This window comes from Lemur catta, chromosome 1 (assembly GCF_020740605.2).
Source record: "Lemur catta isolate mLemCat1 chromosome 1, mLemCat1.pri, whole genome shotgun sequence".
NCBI lineage: Eukaryota > Metazoa > Chordata > Mammalia > Primates > Lemuridae > Lemur > Lemur catta.
The window spans coordinates 220,512,024-220,532,009 of record NC_059128.1 but is presented as its reverse complement, the minus strand read 5'-3'; the positions used below and the strand labels follow the sequence as shown (position 1 = coordinate 220,532,009).

General features: G+C 34.4%; 1 protein-coding gene across 1 annotated transcript in view; it reads right to left on the bottom strand.

Moving 5' to 3' along the window:
• OSBPL11 (oxysterol binding protein like 11) overlaps window positions 1-19,986 on the bottom strand; it is a 76,841-nt gene that overhangs the window by 28,937 nt on the left and 27,918 nt on the right. The window contains exons 3-8 of the mRNA XM_045540091.1: window positions 17,948-18,123; window positions 17,035-17,114; window positions 15,333-15,509; window positions 10,100-10,301; window positions 6,447-6,592; window positions 600-740 (exon numbers count right to left, since the gene is read on the bottom strand). Of these exons, the coding sequence (XP_045396047.1) occupies window positions 600-740; window positions 6,447-6,592; window positions 10,100-10,301; window positions 15,333-15,509; window positions 17,035-17,114; window positions 17,948-18,123 (922 nt within the window). The remainder of the gene's footprint in view (window positions 1-599; window positions 741-6,446; window positions 6,593-10,099; window positions 10,302-15,332; window positions 15,510-17,034; window positions 17,115-17,947; window positions 18,124-19,986) is intronic.

Sequence of the window (19,986 nt, the reverse complement as noted above, 5' to 3'; positions counted from 1 at the left end):
AACACACTTAAGGTAGCAAAGCTGTAGGCCAAGGGTCTGCAAACTATAGTCTTTGGGCCAGATCTGGCCTCCTGTTTTGGTAAATGAAGTTTTGTTGGAACACAGCCATGCCCAACCCGGCATATTGTCTATGGCTGCTTCCATACTACAAAGGCAGAGCTGAGAAGCTGCGACAGAGACAAATATTTCCCTCTAGATGGAAATATTTACTACCTGGCTCTTTACAGAAAGAGTCTGCTGGCTCCTCTTATAGATAATATCCCAACTGTACTCTCCACACATGGGAAGTAAGAGTAAAGTGGAAGTGTCAATGCCTTTCATAGTTCTGTAGGATTACATCCTTTTCTTTACATTTTCTAGCACAGTATACCAACAGATCCCTTTTATTTTGTACAGAAACAGGAAGACTGTAGGCCTTTATTTGCCAGACAACTTCTTGCTGCGTAAGTAAAACCATTACATTTTTTATGAAAATAAGAAATGCTGACCAATAGACTAAGAAACCAAATCATAAAGAATAAAAAGCCCTTACAACATTAACAAGTACAGGTATAGTCCTGACCTAACAATCTCCATAGCCAGATTATCCCGTTACTTACTCTCGTTAAATCCATGCCCAGCTTGAGCTGTGACAAGAGATGTAGGATAACACTGCGTTGCTCTTCTACAGCTCCCAAGTCATCCTCCTTGTTGTCACATGTGTCCTCTATCTCATCATCTGCATTTATTTCTTCAGGTTCCTTGATGTAGTAAATCACAGCAAAAATCTAGTGTTATAACTACTTATTAATATCCATTGAGAATAAAAGTATAAGCATCAGATTTGAAGACATTTATGTTGGACCTAAGTGAATCTGAGTATGGGCAGCAGTCTTTCCAAAAATTGAACTTCCATCATTTGGCCATTAAATAAATTTCCTTCAAAGAGCCAGTTATTGTTGATATTGAGCATATTGTGGTTTTGCCATACATATCACATATAAAATACATTTTTTTTGAAAAACAGCATTTTTCAAAAGGAGTGAAGAATGTCTCATCTGAATCTCAGCTCTTGCAGGCTTTGACTGCCCTGCCTGGAGATACCACCTACAATTAAAGCTCAAGATATTTTGTGGAATAAATATTTGCCTTTTCTTAAGCTAAAACTATAAAAGTAAAATTTTAAATTTACTGAACATGTCAAGTACAACTATTGTGACCTACATTTTGATATTCACTCATTCTTGAAGTTGCCAGGAAGAAAACTTTGGGTTGAAGAGAAGGCTAGGTACAGGTATGGAAAACCTTGTACTTGCTCATGCAGTCATAATACCACAAAAAGCTCCCTGTATACCTCTTCAGTCAACCAATCAATAAAACAACCCTATATAAAACTAAAAACGTTTATTTTCATCTTATTAGGCTTCTAGCTCCTAATAACTCATTAAGGGAAACTTAATTTCATATTTATCCCTATTTAAGCAACAAATAATAGTTTGAAATCACTTTTCATGTTTATATATGGGTGGTGTACCATCCCTCCGAATGGAATGGCTCGTTAGAATCTTTGTGCAAGAGAGCTTTATAAGTATATTATCTTTTGGTATTCTATTAGATTTTGAGTTATGAGGATTTAAAAAAAAGAAATGATTTTGTTAATATTTCTGTCTCTGATTTTCCCCTCCTACATCAAATCCTATCATAAGAAACCCACCTGCTCTGTGTAGCCAGCCAAAGAAAACCAATCCTGATCAAGTACAAAATCAAGAACTTAATGTTCTCAAAATATTAAAAACAAAATATAAAATAGGCCAGGCATGATGGCTCATGCCTATAACCCTAGCACTCTGGTAGGCCAAAGCGGGAGGATCCCTTCAGCTCAGGAGTTCGAGACCAGCATGAGCAAGAGCAAGACCCCACCTCTACTACAAACAGAAAAATTAGACAGGCATTGTGGCACATGCCTGTACTCCCAGCTACTCAGGCAGGAGGATCACTTCAGCCGAGGAGTTTGAGGTTGGCAGTGAGCTATGATGACGCCATAGCACTCTATCCAGAGCAACAGAGCAAGACACTGTCTCAAAAAAAAAAAAAAAGTGTATAAATACAATGACAAAGTTAAAGGATAACGGGTTTCTGGTCTTTCTTTTGCCTTTATCTTTCTCCTTTTTCCTCCTTTTTCCTCCTCCTTTATATCGAAAAAATCTATACCAGTTCACATTCTGATAAACCAATTAAAGGCCTAGTTCATTTCCTTACATTCAGATCACACAGACAACTAATGTTTGTGTACATCAGAATTACTTCTGTGTTTATGTCCTTGAGAAGAGATCCCAAAGGCTTTCTCGATTCCCCTTTCCAATGGCTAGTCAGTCTGTCAGAAAGTATTTCCTGCTATGGAACCTAAATCAGCCGCACAGTACAGTTTAAGTGTACTTGTTAATGTCTACTCATTATGAAACAGAAAAGTTGATCATCCTCTTCTCTACATGTGAATACCTAATGTAATAATTACATGAAATTAAATGTTTAGGAAAAACTCTGCTAGGTATTGATTAAATAATGTTCTCCAGTCCTCTGAAAAGGTACCACTACATCTGAAGTCAAAACCTAGGACACAAATTAATAATGCAAATATAGCTTTAAAATTTTTTAATTATTATGGATACATAATTGTTGTAGCAAATATAGCTTTCTTTTTTTTCTTTTTGAGACAGGGTCTCCACTCTGTTGTCTGGGATAGAGTGCAGTAGCATCATGATAGCTTACTGCAAACTCACACTCCTGGATTCAAGCAGTCCTCCTGTCTCAGCTTCCCGATTAGCTGGGACTACAGGTGCACACCACCACACCCAGCTAATTTTTCTATTTTTTGTAGATAGGGTCTTGCTCTTGCTCAGGCTGGTCTTGAACTCCTGACCTGAAGCAATCCTCCCACCTCAGTCTCCCAAAGTGCTAGGGTTACCATGCCCGGCTGTAAATATAGCTTTAACACTATAGTTTATAGGTTAGAACTTCTTCCAGTGAAAATAATATTAAAGACATAAAACTTATCTACCTGGTAGAAAAGCTATTTAAAAGAATAGTTTTGTTGTTTTTATAAAAATAGTTAAATCACTTATTATTAACAGAATTGAAAGAGAAATTATATTAATAATTAAATACTAATTCTAAATCTTGATGTGAATGAGAATTTAGAAGCTCTGCTTTCTTTTTGAAACACCTCTTCTTAGTCATCATGCCTTTCTTAAAGAAAAGCTGGCGGTAAAAATACACTATTTAAATTTAGGAGGGAGGGGGAAGATAAAAAAATAAAAATAAATAAATTCAAATTAAAAAATTAAAGTAGAAAAAATTCAAATAAACATGCTCAAATGCATAAAATCCTTACAAACCCAGAATGGTTAGCAAATACAGCAGCAAGAGCTGATGAGTTTCTAGGAATTCACACTATTTGGAGATTTCATGGTAAAGAGAAACCACAATATTCCACAAAACTCATACTAACTCCACTTTTGTCTTTCTGATTTCTGACTTGGGGCATGAAGGAACTATGGGCTTCATTCTAGTTTCACAGGGGGTTATTTTCTCCCTCACCTGGCAGCAAAATGTCCACTACTATAATAGAGGTCTCTGGCTTGCATTAACGCATGTTTCGAAGAAAGCATCTAAGAAACTTTTGGAAAATTCAGGTCTATTCTGGTGTGCTTGAGTAGAGTCTAACATCTTGAAATTTTAAAAAACATCTATGTGCTTGTTTGTTTTCCACTTATACTAGGTGATGAACTTGGTCTACTCATCACTTCACAAGATTTGGAAATACAGCAATCATCTCCTCCCTAACCCTGTGCCCCATCTCTAACATATGCCTCTATCCTGACTTCCCACATACTCTGTGTTCTCTTTTAGAAGAGTGAAGATGTTGGAGTATCTGACTTTTAGTTTATCATTTTTCCCTTACAAATTCTACTTTTAGCCCTGATTTCTCTCTAAAGCTTTGGCTCCATTATCTTAATTGCTTTTTATATGCATTATAATCACATATCCTTCTCTCATGTGAAATTTAACATGAACCATACTAAACATTTTCTCTCAAAGGCTCTTTCTTCCTAATTTTCCTAGCTTTGTGAATGCCACCACAATTTTATCTAGTCATTTAGGCTCAAAAACTTGGGAGTCATCTTTGATCCAACCCTATATCCAGTTAATCACATGTCCAAACGATTTTTCATTTGTTTTTTTTTTTCCCTGTGTTTTACTACTAAATGGTTTTTCATTTGAAATGCACTTACCTATTAATTTGTCTTCATTTCTACTTCCATAGCCTTCTATTCAGTTTTTTGGGTTTTTTGTTTTGTTTTGTCTTGTTTTGAGACAGGGTTCTTGCTCTGTCACTCAGGCTAGAAAGCAGTGGCATCATCATAGCTCACTGCAACCTCAAACTCCTGGGCTCAAGCAATCCTCCTGCCTCAGCCTCTTGAATAGCTGGGCCTAGAGGTGTGCGCTACCATGCCCAGCTAATTTTTCTATTTTTTATAGAGATGGAGGTCTCACTATGTTGCTCAGGCTGTTCTCAAACTCCTGGGGTCACGCAATCCTCCCATCTCTGCTGGGATTACAGGCATGAGGCACCGTGCCCAACCCTACTCACATTTTAATTCCAAGTCATTGCATGTACCAATCTCCTTAAACATATTACATCCTTCCCCATGCTCATGGTGCTACTGCCATTAAGACTAAATTCTTCTGCAAAATTTTTATGTTCTTGGGGGGCACGATTTACAAAGTACTCTATGGAGTAGTGCTCCAGGGAGTATCTATGGAATACATAGAGTGCAACATGAATAGTGTCAGACGCTTTGCTAAATTCATTTTAGCATAACGTAATAATCTTACAAAGTATTTTTAGCCCTAATTTACAGATGAGGAAATTGAAGCTGAGAGTGGTTAACTGGCTGACATGTCGGTAAATAGTACATCCTAGGTTCCGAATCACCAGACAAGCTTTCTCCTCAACAAATAGACATGGCCTCAGTGTCCCTGCTCATGTTACTCCTCTACCTTGAGACCCCATTACTCCTCCTCCTCTCTTCAAATCCTGTCTCCTTTCAAAGCCCAATTCCAATCTCACTTTCTCTCCAAAGCATTTCTTATCCACTCAACTCAGTCTCCCTTTTCTCTGAATGTCCACATCCCAATAGCCTAAACTGTATCAATTAAGAAAAAATATATTGCTTTATATTATCTTACTGTTTCAGTACACATGTTGTGACTCCAAGTAGAGTATAAGTCTCTTCAGTAGAAGCACTATATCTTCTATTTTTTGCTTCTCTTCCAATTCCTAACATTGGACTAGTAATACACTAGATAATAAACACTGCTAACTGCTTGACTCTAAAAATGAGCTAGTCAAAAAGCTAGTAATATTCTGAACAAAAACCAGTTTAAAAAAAAGGATTGCATATATTACCTTTCTTCTCCTCTACCAACCCTGCCTCTACCCACTGCCTCATCAAGCCAATGCCTTTGCCAGCTTTGGAAGACCCTGTGACATATATTTCTTAGTTACAAAAATATATATAAGTATATAAATAACCATAAACTGTGCATTACTCTTGACTCAGTAATTCTACTTGGGAATATAACCTAAAGAAATAATCCAAAGAAAAAGGAGAAAAAAACAGTAAATAAGATAATAAAGTGCTGTTTATAATAACAAAAAATAACAACCTAAATACTCAACAACAGGGACTTTAACTCAATAGCCTATTTTAACTTTTAAAACTTTCATTATATGGGCCAGAACAACATAGAAAAATGCTTATGAGAGTATCCAAGTAAAAATAGTTTAAAATAAAATTATTTATGTAATTATGGCCATAATAGTAACACAAACGGCAAAAAACCAGTATGACTTGTTACAGTGACAGATCTGTAATATTCTTTAGCTTCTACAAAATTTGGAATGAATAATGGTTTATAAAAATATTTAACCCTGAGATCTTGTGCTATTTTAAATACAGTAATACTTGACACAACTGGTTTGGTAAAGTGCTTACTATCAAAGACTTAATAACAAACTTTTAACCTTATAAACTTAATAGTAAACAATATTAAATTAAGATAATGGGGTAAGAAATATAAGAGATAAACACTGTACAAATCTTATTAGATAAATTATTTTCTAGAACAATAAAAACATGCAAATGTCAATTTTTAAAATATATTTTTATCAAGCAAAAGTAAACCAAAACTAAAAAGGGCACATAATTTAACCTGGAAAATACCACATGTACAAGAGACATCTTCCAAAATAAATGCAGTTTAAAGTAGAACAACAAAGTTTAGAAATCTTCAAGACTGTTGCTTTGGTGTTAACATGCATGCTCTGACAATGAAAAGAGAACTGATCCTTTTCAGTGATTACTAATTTTTCACATCAAAACCATATTTTCATATTACCTTACCCTTGCTAATAGTCCAGATTCTGCAACAGACTGCTCTTCTGGGACTGCCACTGGCTTACTCTGCTCAGTTGTAAAGGGCTGGTCAGCTTCATTTTTATAATGATTTGATAAAGGTATCTTTGGTTCTAACCACTCGATTGTCGTTCCTGATGAAGTAAGAGAAAACTTTCGCTGAAACTTGCTCATAATCTGGAAAGTTCAGCAGATGTGGATTTTATTAAACAATTTTGTTTTGAGCCTACAAGACTAAAAGCAATTCAACCTGTTAAGAGACCCTGCAAGACGGCCACTTGTATCTCATTAGCATGAGCACCATGATTGGATATTTAACAACCCAGCAACTTGCAACGTGCAATCAGATACTATTTAAAAGAAATCAACACTTATTAGAACTGAATTCACTTCTTGGGCAAGTCTGTGAATCATGAAGTATATTCCCAACCTAATAGTTGATTTGCTGTCCTCTCTGTATGAACCCTGTCCCTCTGGTCATCAAAAAGTAGGCAAATTAGGCTTTAGAGGGTCAAGACTACAGGAGGAGTCTGGGACCGTAAACAGTAAAATTTGCTTCAATTTGGGATTGAAGCTTATTCTCAGCAGCCATCTTCTAACCAATCAAAATAATCCCCTGAATCTATCAAGAACTGCACATATATATCCTTCTTTTTTGCAATCGTAAAAAAGCCCCATATAACTTTAAAACTAAAAGACTCTTCTACTGAATAAATAATAACTGACCTAGTGAAGACAGCGGTCACATTTGCAGACCTGTCATCTTCTCAGTTAATGATTCAAATGTCTCTTGTTACCCTCAACTAGTTTAACAAAGTGGATTCTATGCCTAATCAATAATGGAAAATGTTCCATTTGATTTCAGAGGCTGATCTAGGTTTCACAGAAGCTTGGTTATAAAGGGCTATAATAAAGGATACTCAGACTACTACAGCAGAAATTTAAAAGAGTAAGGAATTTACTCAGTCTGTAACAAAATCCCAGATTTCACGTAGGAATGAATTAAAAAGTATCTGCCAGGCTACCAGAGCACCTTCCCTTGTTCAGTCTTACTTGGTACTGGGAAAATACATGATTGGGAGAATGCCTTGGATAAGTTCATTCGGACTGTTTTAAAATTTCAAAGAAATGAAAACATTTTGCTCCTACAACAAAATGTTTATTTTTAATATCAACATCCAGATTTCAGACAGGCTCGGTAGCTCAGCCCTGTAATCCTAGCATTCTGGGAGGCTGAGGCTGGAGGATTTCTTAAGGATAGGAGTTTGAGGTTACAGGGAGCTATGATGACGCCATTGCACTCCAGCCCGGGGGATGACAGAGACTCTGTCTCAAAAAAAAAAATCCAGATTCCCTCACTTCCAAAAATAAAATGCAAACAAACAGTAAATTTAACAGATCTGTTTTAAGTGATTGCTCATCTGACTGGAAATCATAGCAAAACTCTTTTCAAGCCAATCATGAGTCTCAGGTCTCCTCTAAATCTGTGATCTCTAATCAGCATTTGGATAACAGACATTAAGACGTTATTAAACACTAATTTGAATTTACATTTCATTTTTTTTTTTGTCACCTCAAAATTTGAGTGGGAAGGCAATTCAGTTTTTCTTTCCACAGCTACATTTTCATTCTCAAGTGATTTAAGAATAAATTTCTACAGACCTACTCTGGGAAAGACGGCTATTTACAGTGAGAAATACCAATGACAGCCAATCGGTTCCCCCCAATACCCACAAATCTGTGCTCCAAAAAATAATGATATGAGAGAACAACTGTAAACACTTCTGTAAAGTTTACAATCTGCTTCACTTTTGTAATTAAAAAATGCAAATTTATATTATGCATGGTTCCCTAATCATGAAGCAAACATTTAAGAATAAGATTATATATTAATTTAAAACATATAAATGAAATTTCTAAAAATTTTTAAAATTACACAGTATTTAATTAATCAAGCATTTTTTGAGCATCTAATATCTAGCACTGTGCTATTTGACGTATTTTTAAAAATTAAGTTATATAAACTGGAAACAAACTCTGTTTCATTTTACTAACAAAATTATTATTACCAATTACTAGAATTAACCCAAATTTCATAGCTCAGAGAACTCTATTTTCCTATGTAACATAGGAAAATAATTAAGTAAACCAAAGTACATCTGTCTCCTCAAAGGAATATAATGCAGCCAATAAAAATTGTGTTTAAATTGTCCATATAATCAGAAAATATTTTTGATATGAAGTGAAAAAACATACAAACATATATATATTTTAATAACACTAGGGTAAAATAAACAAAAACTAAGAATAAAAAAGAGAAAAAACTGGGAGGGGGAGCACACTAATAACATATTAACAAAGGTGGTTTCTGGTTGGTAGGACAATGCATGTTTTTGTTTCTTCTTTCAACTCTATGGTATTTTCTAAATTTTCTATAATGGGTGTGTTGCTTTATAACAGGAGAAAATTTATATTGGACTACTTACAGTTCCTACAAAGCACCAACACAAGTTCATAACTCACAATTTAGGTTTTTCTATCTCTTTGGAATAGCCTCCTTTCTACCTCTCACTCTTAAAACTAATTGGTCTTCATAGCTTCTCTAGAAAGCTTTCCCAGGCCTTTTTCTATCCAGTCATATATTCTCCCACAGTACTTCGTTCCTATTGTTAGTAGCACCTTACATTTATTTTATAGTTATTATTTACACATTTCCTCCCCAACTGGACTATGAGTTCTTTAAGGCGAACATACATAACTTATTGTCCTCTTTCAATATTGTCCTGATCTACATCCATAAGTGCCAATGAAAATAGTTTGTTGGCTTAAAATGTTGAATTTAGGCACACATGAGGATGAGATCCATACCATATCCATTTAAGGGAAACGTTTTCCTGAGCAGACTCACATATCTTGCTAAAATATCTTTCTTTTATAAGTAAGGGAAGTCAGTTGGATAAGAGAAGAAAGAGTTGTTGTAAAATACTAAGTTACTACTATTAATACAACGTGATAAGTGTATTCATCTGATTTATAGAAAGATTCATTTTTGTACTCCTATACAACACTCTTTTCCCCAGTACAATTAATTTCAACAAATAGGTGTTTTCAAATACTAGATATACTCATTATTTTTTAAACTGAAAGGTGACTGATTGACTGTTATATATGTGTGTGTATATTTATGTTTACAAATATTTGTATATTTATACACACATACACACACACACACACACACACACACATGGAATAATGACGAACAGTAGACTAAACCAAAACTCAAAAAATAATCCAAACATTTCTACTGTGGTCAACTGGATAGATAGATGGATAGTGATGCCACTAATTTTAACAGAAATACAAGAGATGTGGGTTTTGAGTTCAGTTTTTGACATGCTCAGTTTGAGGTCTCTAAGGGAACATTCAATGATATTAGGTATTAGTCCTAAAATCATTTTAGATTCAAAAAAGGACACAATTAGAATGAATTTGTACATTAATGTCATAATTAAAAACCAAGAGGCTCACTGGTTTTCTATTTTTTTTTTAATTAAGATTTTCTGAAGTTAGAATTACAACAAATGCAGTCCTTTCCATGTTTTGGCCCTCATGTTAAGTCCTACCTTTAATCTATGACTCACCTGAAGGCAATGAGCCCTTCTGATGTGATGCATGCTGCAACTGGAGAATATGAAAGCAGTCATTTAAGCAGTTCATAGTTGCCATGGAAGTAGCTTTGAGCATTAAGAGATCCTGGTCCAAGGAACTAAGATGGCCAGAAGTAGGAAGGCATTCAATTCGTCTAATTAAGTCTCTTTGTTGTCCTTCAGCATGAGACATCATCTAAGAAAAACAACAATTCCGTGGGTCCCACTCATGATTTCTATATACATATAGTTGCCACTTTAATTACCATTTCAGCTTCTGAGGCATTTTTAAAGACATATTAGGCTTAGAAATCTATCTTAAGTTTATTTGGCTATTTTCAATTAGTGAGCATTTAATGGTGCTTATCAACTGAGCAAAAACTGTGACCTTAGGCAGCTACAATTTTCCTCTAGAAGCAACAAAGCTCAAAAGATTTGCCACTTTTTATTAACAGAATTAAACAGTATTATATTTATAAAAATCATCAGAAATAAACATTCCAAGACATCTTTTAACAGCAGCACTAAATATTTCATTCGAAAGTAAAATTAATTTCCAGTCTGGGCTCTCAACCATTTTATTATCTGCACACCTTTTATCAGGCTTAATTTGAACCTACATTGAGAACAGGATGGTTTACCTGCTTCCTCTTTCCTAACCTAACTTCCTGGTCCTGTCAGGCTGATTTTGGAGGAAGTACTGGATATAAGCTTTTCGGGTTAGAAGAGTTTAATACACTCTGCTTTGTTTAGGAGCCCTGTCTATTTTTCCTAATAGAGCCAATGGAATAACAGTCATTGATGAGCCACCCAATTTTTTTAGATTAAAACTCTATGTATGGTGCTTAATTACAGTTGTGAGCAGAAGGGTCTTAAATTGCCCATCCTTTGAACACTAGTTTAATTCACATAGAAACTCTATAGCAAGCCAGGCATGGTGGCTCATGCCTATGATCCTAGCACTCTGGGAGGCCGAGCTGGGTGGATTGCTTTAGCTCAGGAGTTCAAGACCAGCCTGAACAAGAGCGAGACCCTATCTCTACTAAAAATAGAAAAAATTAGCCAGGCATGGTGGCACAGCTACTCGGAAGACTGAGGCAGGAGGATATCTTTAGCCCAGTAGTTTGAGGTTGCTATGAGCTAGGGTGACAACACAGCACACTCTAGCCTTGGCGACAGAGTGAGTTTCTGTCTCAAAAAAAAAAAACAAAGAAACTCTATAGCGGACAGACTTAGCTTTCAGAGGCTCTGTTCCAGGTGATTTTTAATACAGTTCATCAGATGGCTAGTGAAAGAGAGATGCAAAATGATCCCACCAAGCAAATGAAGTGTGTCATACATGAAACAGCCCCTGAAAATATGCACCATAGATAAGGATCAAACGTTTACCTTTCTCAGAAAAAAAAAGGTTTTAAAAGAGAAGTGTGGATATGAAGGTATCTATATATGCATATGTGTGCTTTGTGTGTGTGTAAATGTTTTTGTATATAAATTTGGGGACTACCTCTCAATAATCCAAATTTAGGAGTAAGTACAACCACTTTGGAATACTGTAATATCTAGTAATATCTACTAGATTGAAATACTAATAAATATAATTTATGATCCAACAATTATTACACTCTCAGCTATGTAACCAACAGATATACATACATATGTTCATCAACTCAAATGTCTATCAACACTAAAATGGATAAAAAATATTATGGAATACTCATACAAGGAATATTATATAGCAATGAAAAGAAAAGAACAGCTATACTCAACATCATAAGTAAATCTCAAACATATACTGTGGACTGAAAAGAAGCCATACCCAAAGGAGTACATATTACATGATTCCAGTTTTTGAAATTCCAAAAATAGGCAAAAAAACCCTACTGGGTTAGAAGTCAGGATAGGGAGGAAGGGTGTGGTGATGGAGAGGCATGAAAGTATCTTCTAAGGTATTGGTAACATTTAATTTCTTGATCCAGGAGAAATTACATGGAAATTACATAAAGAGATACACTTAGGATTTGTGTACTTTTTTATATAAGCCAATAAAAGTTTAATAAAGGAAAAAAAATCTTACCTAAGATATTCACAGCAAAATCAGAAGTCACAATATAACAACACTTGACAAAGTGTGTTTCTTTGTGCAAAAGGCCCAAAAAAGCCACCTGCTAGCACTGATGCTAGAAATGGTCTAAGAAAGTGATATTCTTGGCTAGAAAAAATAAACTTTAAAATATAATTATAGTGTAAATGTTAAAATTTGTAATGGCTTTCTCCAAAACAAACAAACAAGTTAGTTGATCACATATATTCAAAGAAATGGAAAACTGATTTGTGAAACTCTTTTAGTGATTGTTCCTGACACTATAAAACCAGTTCCTTGACTGGGAGCAGTGGCTCACGCCTGTAATCCTAGCACTCTGGGAGGTGGAGGTGGGAGGATCGCTTGAGGTCAGGAGTTCAAGACCCAGCCTGAGCAAGACCCCCGTCTCTACTAAAAATAGAAAAATTAGCTGGGTGTGGTGGCGTGCACCTGTAGTACCAGCTAATCGGGAGGCTGAGGCAGGAGGATCCCTTGAGCCCAGGAGTTTGAGGTTGCTGTGAGCTAGGCTGACGCCATAGCACTCTAGCCCGGGCAACAGAACCAGACTCTGTCTCAATCAATCAGTCAATAAAACAATCTATAATTTTCATAAATGTCAAGTCATGAAACGCAAGGAAAGACTGAAGAACAATTACACACTGGAGGAGACTAACTAGAAATAACTAAATGCAATGTGGGTTCTTGAACAGGATCCAAAACCAGAAAAAGAACATTAATGGAAAAACTGCTGAAATTTGAATAAGGACTATAGTTAACAGTATTTTATCAATACAACTTCCTGATGTTGATAATTATATATTCTGGTTATGTAAGATAGTAACATCATGGAAAACTGGGTGAGGGATACACAGGAACCCTGCACTGTTTTTCCAACTTTTCTGTAAATTTAAAATTAGCTCAAAATAAGAAGCTTTTTAAAGGTTTTCTCAGCTAGTGAAAACTGTTAATTATGGTTTTAGCTTAACACAAATCTTTCTAGTCATTGGCTTCAATAAAAACTGCTTTGGAAAGGCTTAGAAATTTTCCCAAAGGCCTTTACTTGTTCATAAAGTGCTTGTAGCTCCCACAATGAAATACATTTAAGCCACAAATTGAAACCAGATTCTTAAACAGGTGGCATGATAAACAAGACTAGGAAACAATATGCCTCCAGAGACTAGATTATGATGATTTTAAATAATCAGCAATAAGCTAAATTTTAAAGTGAGAAGTGGTTCTGAAGATATTTGTCTGGACAACAAAAAAATGGTCTAAATACTCCAAAAGGATTCTCAGATATAGAATTACTCCACTGAAACACAGAAACGTTCCTCATATAGTCATAATCTTATAGTTTGACTTACTATGTTCTGAAATACAAAAATACCAATGTAGTAAAGGCACAGACACACAGCTAAGACTTTTTTTTTAATGCATAGGGGAGAGGGGTGGCAGTAGCACAGGGACTGCTAAACAATGGTCACCACCCAAACCTTAGAATTATTATTAGAGCTGTAATTCAAGGAGAGACTGCCATTAAACTGGTCAATTCTGTAAGTTAATACCTGTACTTCCCAAAGAAGTAGTTGTCAAACTTTGGGGACACACTCACTCTACACAGAAGAACCAGAGTTATGTAAAATATTTGCTATCATAATGATATGAAAAGTATATTTTAAAAACATGGAACGTGAGAATACTGTAAGAAATTACCAGTGGGTCAGTGAGAACACCAAAACTATCATTACAGATGGAAAAAAAAGAAAAGGTTGATCAAAGCCTTCACAACTGAAGAGAAGCTTACAGAAATAAGATAATGGTCTCAGTACAGGTCACAAAAACTCAAGTACAGCTAAGCAGAAGGTCCCTACAGAGGCTAGAATCTCAAACACAAAAAGGTCTCTTTCCCCTGAAAATGTGTTGTAATACATAACAACTTCAACTACATGCTTTCTGCTTGTTTTTAACTTTTTACTAAAGTATACTGACATACAGTGTTCAGACATACGTATCATAAATGTATGGGTTTAACAAATTTTCATAAACCAAACATACCATGTAACCAACACCCAGACCTAACAACAGAACATTACCAGCATCCCAGAAGCCTCCCTTGAACTTCCATCACTAGCCATGATTGAAGAGTTAAAAGAATTTCATGGTTGCCTAGTTTTTAAGAGTTAAGGAACACAGTAAGACACAAGGCTGCCCCTAAATGTTTTGACTTATTCTATCCCTTATGTCTTAATCACTTTTAATGTTTCCTTTTCTTCCACCCTAGATTAAGACATAAGCACCTTGGTTTCCATAAAAGACAAACACTGACATTTATCTACAAATTGAATACCATTGTCATGAACATTAAAAATATACTGTTTTATGAATAGGGTCTTTTATAACTATAACTTGTTTATAAACAGAACTAGAAAGTGAATCAAGAGCTATTGTCCATGTATCTCAAGCATGCTTACTTTATCTCTCTAAACCTCAATTTCCTCATCTATACACATAACCCAAAATAACTTGATAGTGTATACATTCTCCTTAGCCTCATGCCTTAAATCATTTGGGTGTCACTTTTTATATTTTTACCAATCCACTACATAGATATCTATAAGCTCTACCAAATTTAACTCAGTAAACAATGCTTGGAATATTTAGAACTTAACAAACTATATCCTTTGTTAACTAGCATTAGTTGGTACACATTAAAAGAGAACGAGAGAAATGGTGATATAAGGCAACATCAAGGATTTAAGTATTCTATTTTTGTGTAGGTTCAAAATTTTTTATATATATCAATTTTTAAAAAATTACTTGTTTGGTTATATAGCTTTCCCACTAGGCTTAATAACCCTTTTGATCATAAATTTTACATAAAAGGAATCTATACTTTTACTTGTGAACTGAAAGATAGATACAGACTTTTGAAAACTGACAGTGGTAGCTAGTTGACAGACATAATGAAACTTAGGAAACTATATATAGTCAGTGAATCTTTATGACTTAAAAAGTATCTCAGTATCCTAGATGGGAAACAATGAGGGCCCCCAAAGACACAAACAATACTTAGAAAATTTTTGTGATAAAACCAAGCATGTAAGATGCCACTTTATGCATTTTAACTCGACTGCAATTCATACTTACTTCTCTGACTTCCACAAGATGGTCTGGAGGTAAATGAGCTCTTTTGCTCACTGACTGCAGTTTGGAATGTCCAACATTAAAAAAAGAAATAGCATTCTGACTTGGTCTCCTCTGGGATATAGGAGAATTACCACTAGATGCAAGTGAGAAGCTTCGTGACTTCAGAGGAGGATTATTCTGTTTGACAAAGAAAATCATTCTTTTTTAAAAATTTAGGTTCCCTAACCATCAAACTATCATACACTGAGGCTTACACACAGCTTTTAAAATTAAATTAACTTCAGAATTGACTATAAGAGCATTTCTGATAAGATTTGAGATAGTCAAAGTTTAACTATTGACACATTCCAAAGCAAACCGATGATTTATTTAGAAAATTAATTTCCTGTTTTGTGCTGTGCTGTCAAAAAATATTTCACATTTTACAAATTAGAATAACTAAAAATTTGTAATTTCAGTTTCTTAAATACCATGATTAATGCAAAATATGTACTCAGCAATATGCAATATAATACATTTCCTAATGTAACATGCAAGTATTTGTTGGAACAAACTAGTACTTTCTGATCACTGACATTGACCAAAACCTTGCAGTATGAGAAAAGCTATTGTGCTGGATTTCCTGTAGACTAGGCTATAGGCCTAAATTACAAACAATTTTTAGAAATTTACTTGGGGAAAACCACCAGGAAGAATCAAAAAATAGTAAAAGTCAAGTCAGCACCTATGTATGAAATCCTTAAAATATGCTGCCCATATATTACTTTTTAGACATCTCTAACCTCAGATTTCAAGTACTAAGACTCCCTTTTTCATCTTAAAAAGTAAAAAAAAGGCCAAAGAAGATATAAAAATGACTGACCAATTAAGCACATGAAAAGATGCTCCATATGTAAAGACTCCACTTTACATCTACTCGGATGGCCATAGTAAATTTTTTTTTAAAAAAGGACAACAGCAAGTGTTAGCAATGATGTAGAGAAACTGGAACCTTCATACACTGTTGATGGGAATGTATAATGGTGTGGCCACTTTGGAAAACAGTTTGGCAATTCCTCAAAATGTTAAACATAGAACTATCATATGATCCAGAAATTTGACCCCCAGATATACACCCTAGAGAACTGAGATCATATGTTCACACAAAAAATATTAAACACAAATGTTCATGGCAGCATTATCTATAATACCTATAAAATGGAAACAAGCCAAATGTCCATCAACTAATAAATGGATAAAAAAGTAGTATATCCATATAATAGAATATTATTCAGCCTTAAAAAAGGAATAAAATCTTGATAACATGCAACAACGGGGGTAAACCCTGAAAAAATTATGCTAAATCAAAGAAGCCAGACACAGGAAACCACATGGTTTCATTTACATGCCATATTAAATGTTCAGAATAGACAAATCCATAGAAACAGAAAACAGATTAGTTGTTTGCCAGGGACTTGGGAAGGGAAGAACAGGCAGTGACTGCTGGTGGGTATGGGTTAATGAAAATTTTCTGGAATTAAACAGTTGCAATGGTTGTACAACCTTATAAATATATTAAAAACCATGGACTTATACAGTGTAAAAAAAGTTATTTTTATGGTAAGCGAATAGTTTCTCAATTTTAAAATGTAAAAAACCAAAATAAAATTTAAAAATTCCTTTCTCACTTTTGTACATTAATATCATATAGAAATCCACATACCTTTCCAATAGCTTCAGTGTGATGTTGTGTACATATCTGAAGTCTGCTAACCCAATGTTGTCGTTCTTTAGCATCTGTGGCTGACAAAAAGAATGCAAAAATTATTTTATATTTATTTATTTTGGAATACAATTAATTGTCTAGGGCATGGAGAACAGATCACTGGTCCTACTCTCACTAGAGCAAATGTCCCTGACTGAAAGAAGGCAGGTAAGAGGACAAAGCATCAACTTTGTCAGGAAACACAGTAGCTGCATGTGGATATTTCTAAAAAGGATAAATTACATGCAATGAGGTGAGGATATGAGACTGACATGTCCTATGTGTTTCATAAAAATATGTTCTTATTTAAAGAAATAAAACTGATAATAATTGACATATAATCAATACTTTCAGATCTGTAGGAGCATGTTCAGTTAGGATTAACATTATACTGTGTATTTATTAAATAAAAAGCAAAAACTTCTACACAAATTAAATTTATCTAAACAGAAGTTAGACTTTAATGAATATGGATATTTTAATAAATCCCAATAACGTACACTAGTCACTGAAAACTGCAAAAAGGGCATACAAACCAAACCAAGTAAAGGGGCAAAATACGTCTCCATGACAGTCATAAAAAATATCATTTAAAGAATTCTATGTTTTTAGATTTTCAGTAACCAGGGTTTCATCTACACAAATATTTCAGAGGGGCCAATCCTAAACAGACTTGCTCATTGGCCCTTTTGGAAAAAGTTATTTATTAAAACTAAACAGATTTCAAAACAATCCCAAGATATAGGATATTATATCTACACCACTGATGACAGTAGTTTCTATTTCCAAACCCCAAATAAAAGCAGGTAAGTACACCAACTTCTCAAACGAAGAAGAAATCACAGTATTAATTCTCATATCTCCATCATACCTCTGAGTTTATACTGTTCCCCACTGGCAGCATTTACAGTGAAAGTGTGAGAGTCCTCATCACTGGGTGATATCACAGCTCCTGCAAGCTGCAAAGTACCTCTAGGTTTTTGATTTCTAGACTGTTCATTCACGAAGTACTCCAATAGCCCAGCTTCATTGTTTAAAACAAAAAACCTGTAATGATTTAAAAAAAAAAAAAAAACTGTAATTTTTAAACATTTCCCTAAGCAAACTAAAGCCAAGCAAATTTTAATCACTTACACAATTCAGGTTTTTGCTATTAAAAAAATAAAGCTTTAAAGCATTTCAAAAGTACTTGGAAACACTAGACTGAATTTCCTGGCAGTAAAGATGATGGAAAAATTGAATGAGCTTAATAAAAGACACAAAATCTTCAGGTGAGGCATTTAATAGGGAAGAGGCATACCAGTTCATGCACAAAAGGAAGCAAAGGTACAGTATCCTTTCACAAGAAGATTTATCTACAGAATTCATTAACAGTGAAAGTAAACTGCCCAAAGATAAATGCTAGTGAGAACTTTTATTTAATATTCACTGGAAATAAATTAAAACATGAGCCCTGAGGTTAACTAAATGCTAGGTAAGATATGAATCTGATTTAAGATTTAATTAGTGAAATATATAATAAGAACAGCATCAGGATAGAAAGATTTTCTGAATGTATCATTAAATAGGTCACAACTAAAGATAACTTGTCCCGTTTAAAAATGAAAATGCTGCAACTGGATAGCAGAAACATAAGGAACTTGAAACTAAATGATGAAATACTGATATACTTTGGAAAAGAATTTGATGAAATACTAATACAGTTTGGAAAAGAATTTGATGAAATACTGATGCACTTTGGAAAAGAATTTGATGTTCTGATTTAGTCCTAGATTAACTACTTAAGGAAATACATTAATTCAGATCCCAGTTTAAGTAGTGTAATAGTAACTCTAAAAAGTTTCAATTTTTTAAAATTCATGTTTGGTTTTGGAGAAGTTTGGCATTCTACATGCTAGCCTGTTTTATAATAGAACCTGGTAGACAACTGGGCATTGTCATCGTCTCAAGCAACATGGCAACCATGTTAAACTGAGTCAGGAAGAGAATGGAATCAGCATTTTATTCGGAGAAAGAAAAAGAACTGATAAGAAGAAAGCTAAAGCAGTTGAAAGTGGTTACCCAAGAGGGAGATTGAAAAGCAAAGGAATATTGTTTTTCTCATAAGTCTTTTAGCATGCTTCTGATTTTTAAAATTATGTTTATATATTTTGATAAAAATATAAATTTAAATTTTTTTCAGAGCTTTTAATTTACATTTTTTTATTAGTGAGGTTAAACTTTTTTATGATTTATTGACCATAAACTGTTCAGTTCACCCCATTTTTAATAGGGTTGCTTATCTTTATTTCTCCATATATTTAAAAGGCTTTTTTGAATTAACAAAAGATAGCCATTGATATCATCTTAAATTTCTAAAACATATGACCTGTCTAATAAAATGCCCATGTGAGCCTGCACAGTGGTGAGTGCCTAAACTCCCAGCTACTTAGGAGGCTGAGGCAGGAGGATCACTTGAGCCCAGTAGTTCGAGTCCAGCCTGGGCAATAAATACAGCAAGACTCTGTCTCTAAAAACAATAAATTAAATTAAATTAAAGGCCCATATGGATCTTCTACCAAAAAGTCCATCAAAAAACCTGCAGGGCTCTGCTAGCAAGAAAGCAGTATCTTGAATATACTAAAAACCAACTGAGTTGTACTCTTTAAATGGGTGAATTGTATGGTATGTGAATTCTATCTCAATAAAGGTATTAATGAATGAAGGAATGAAAGAAAGAAATCTCTTCACACTGTTCCAAGTAATAAGTACAATTCATTTCAAACAGGATAAGGAAAATAACTAGTGTCTTCTCTTAAAGGTAGTTAATTCAGAGACAATTTATAAGTATAACATGTTTGGAAATCTCAAGTCTGCTGTGAATATATATTTCTTATCCCACAAGCATTACCTCAAATTTACAACATGGGA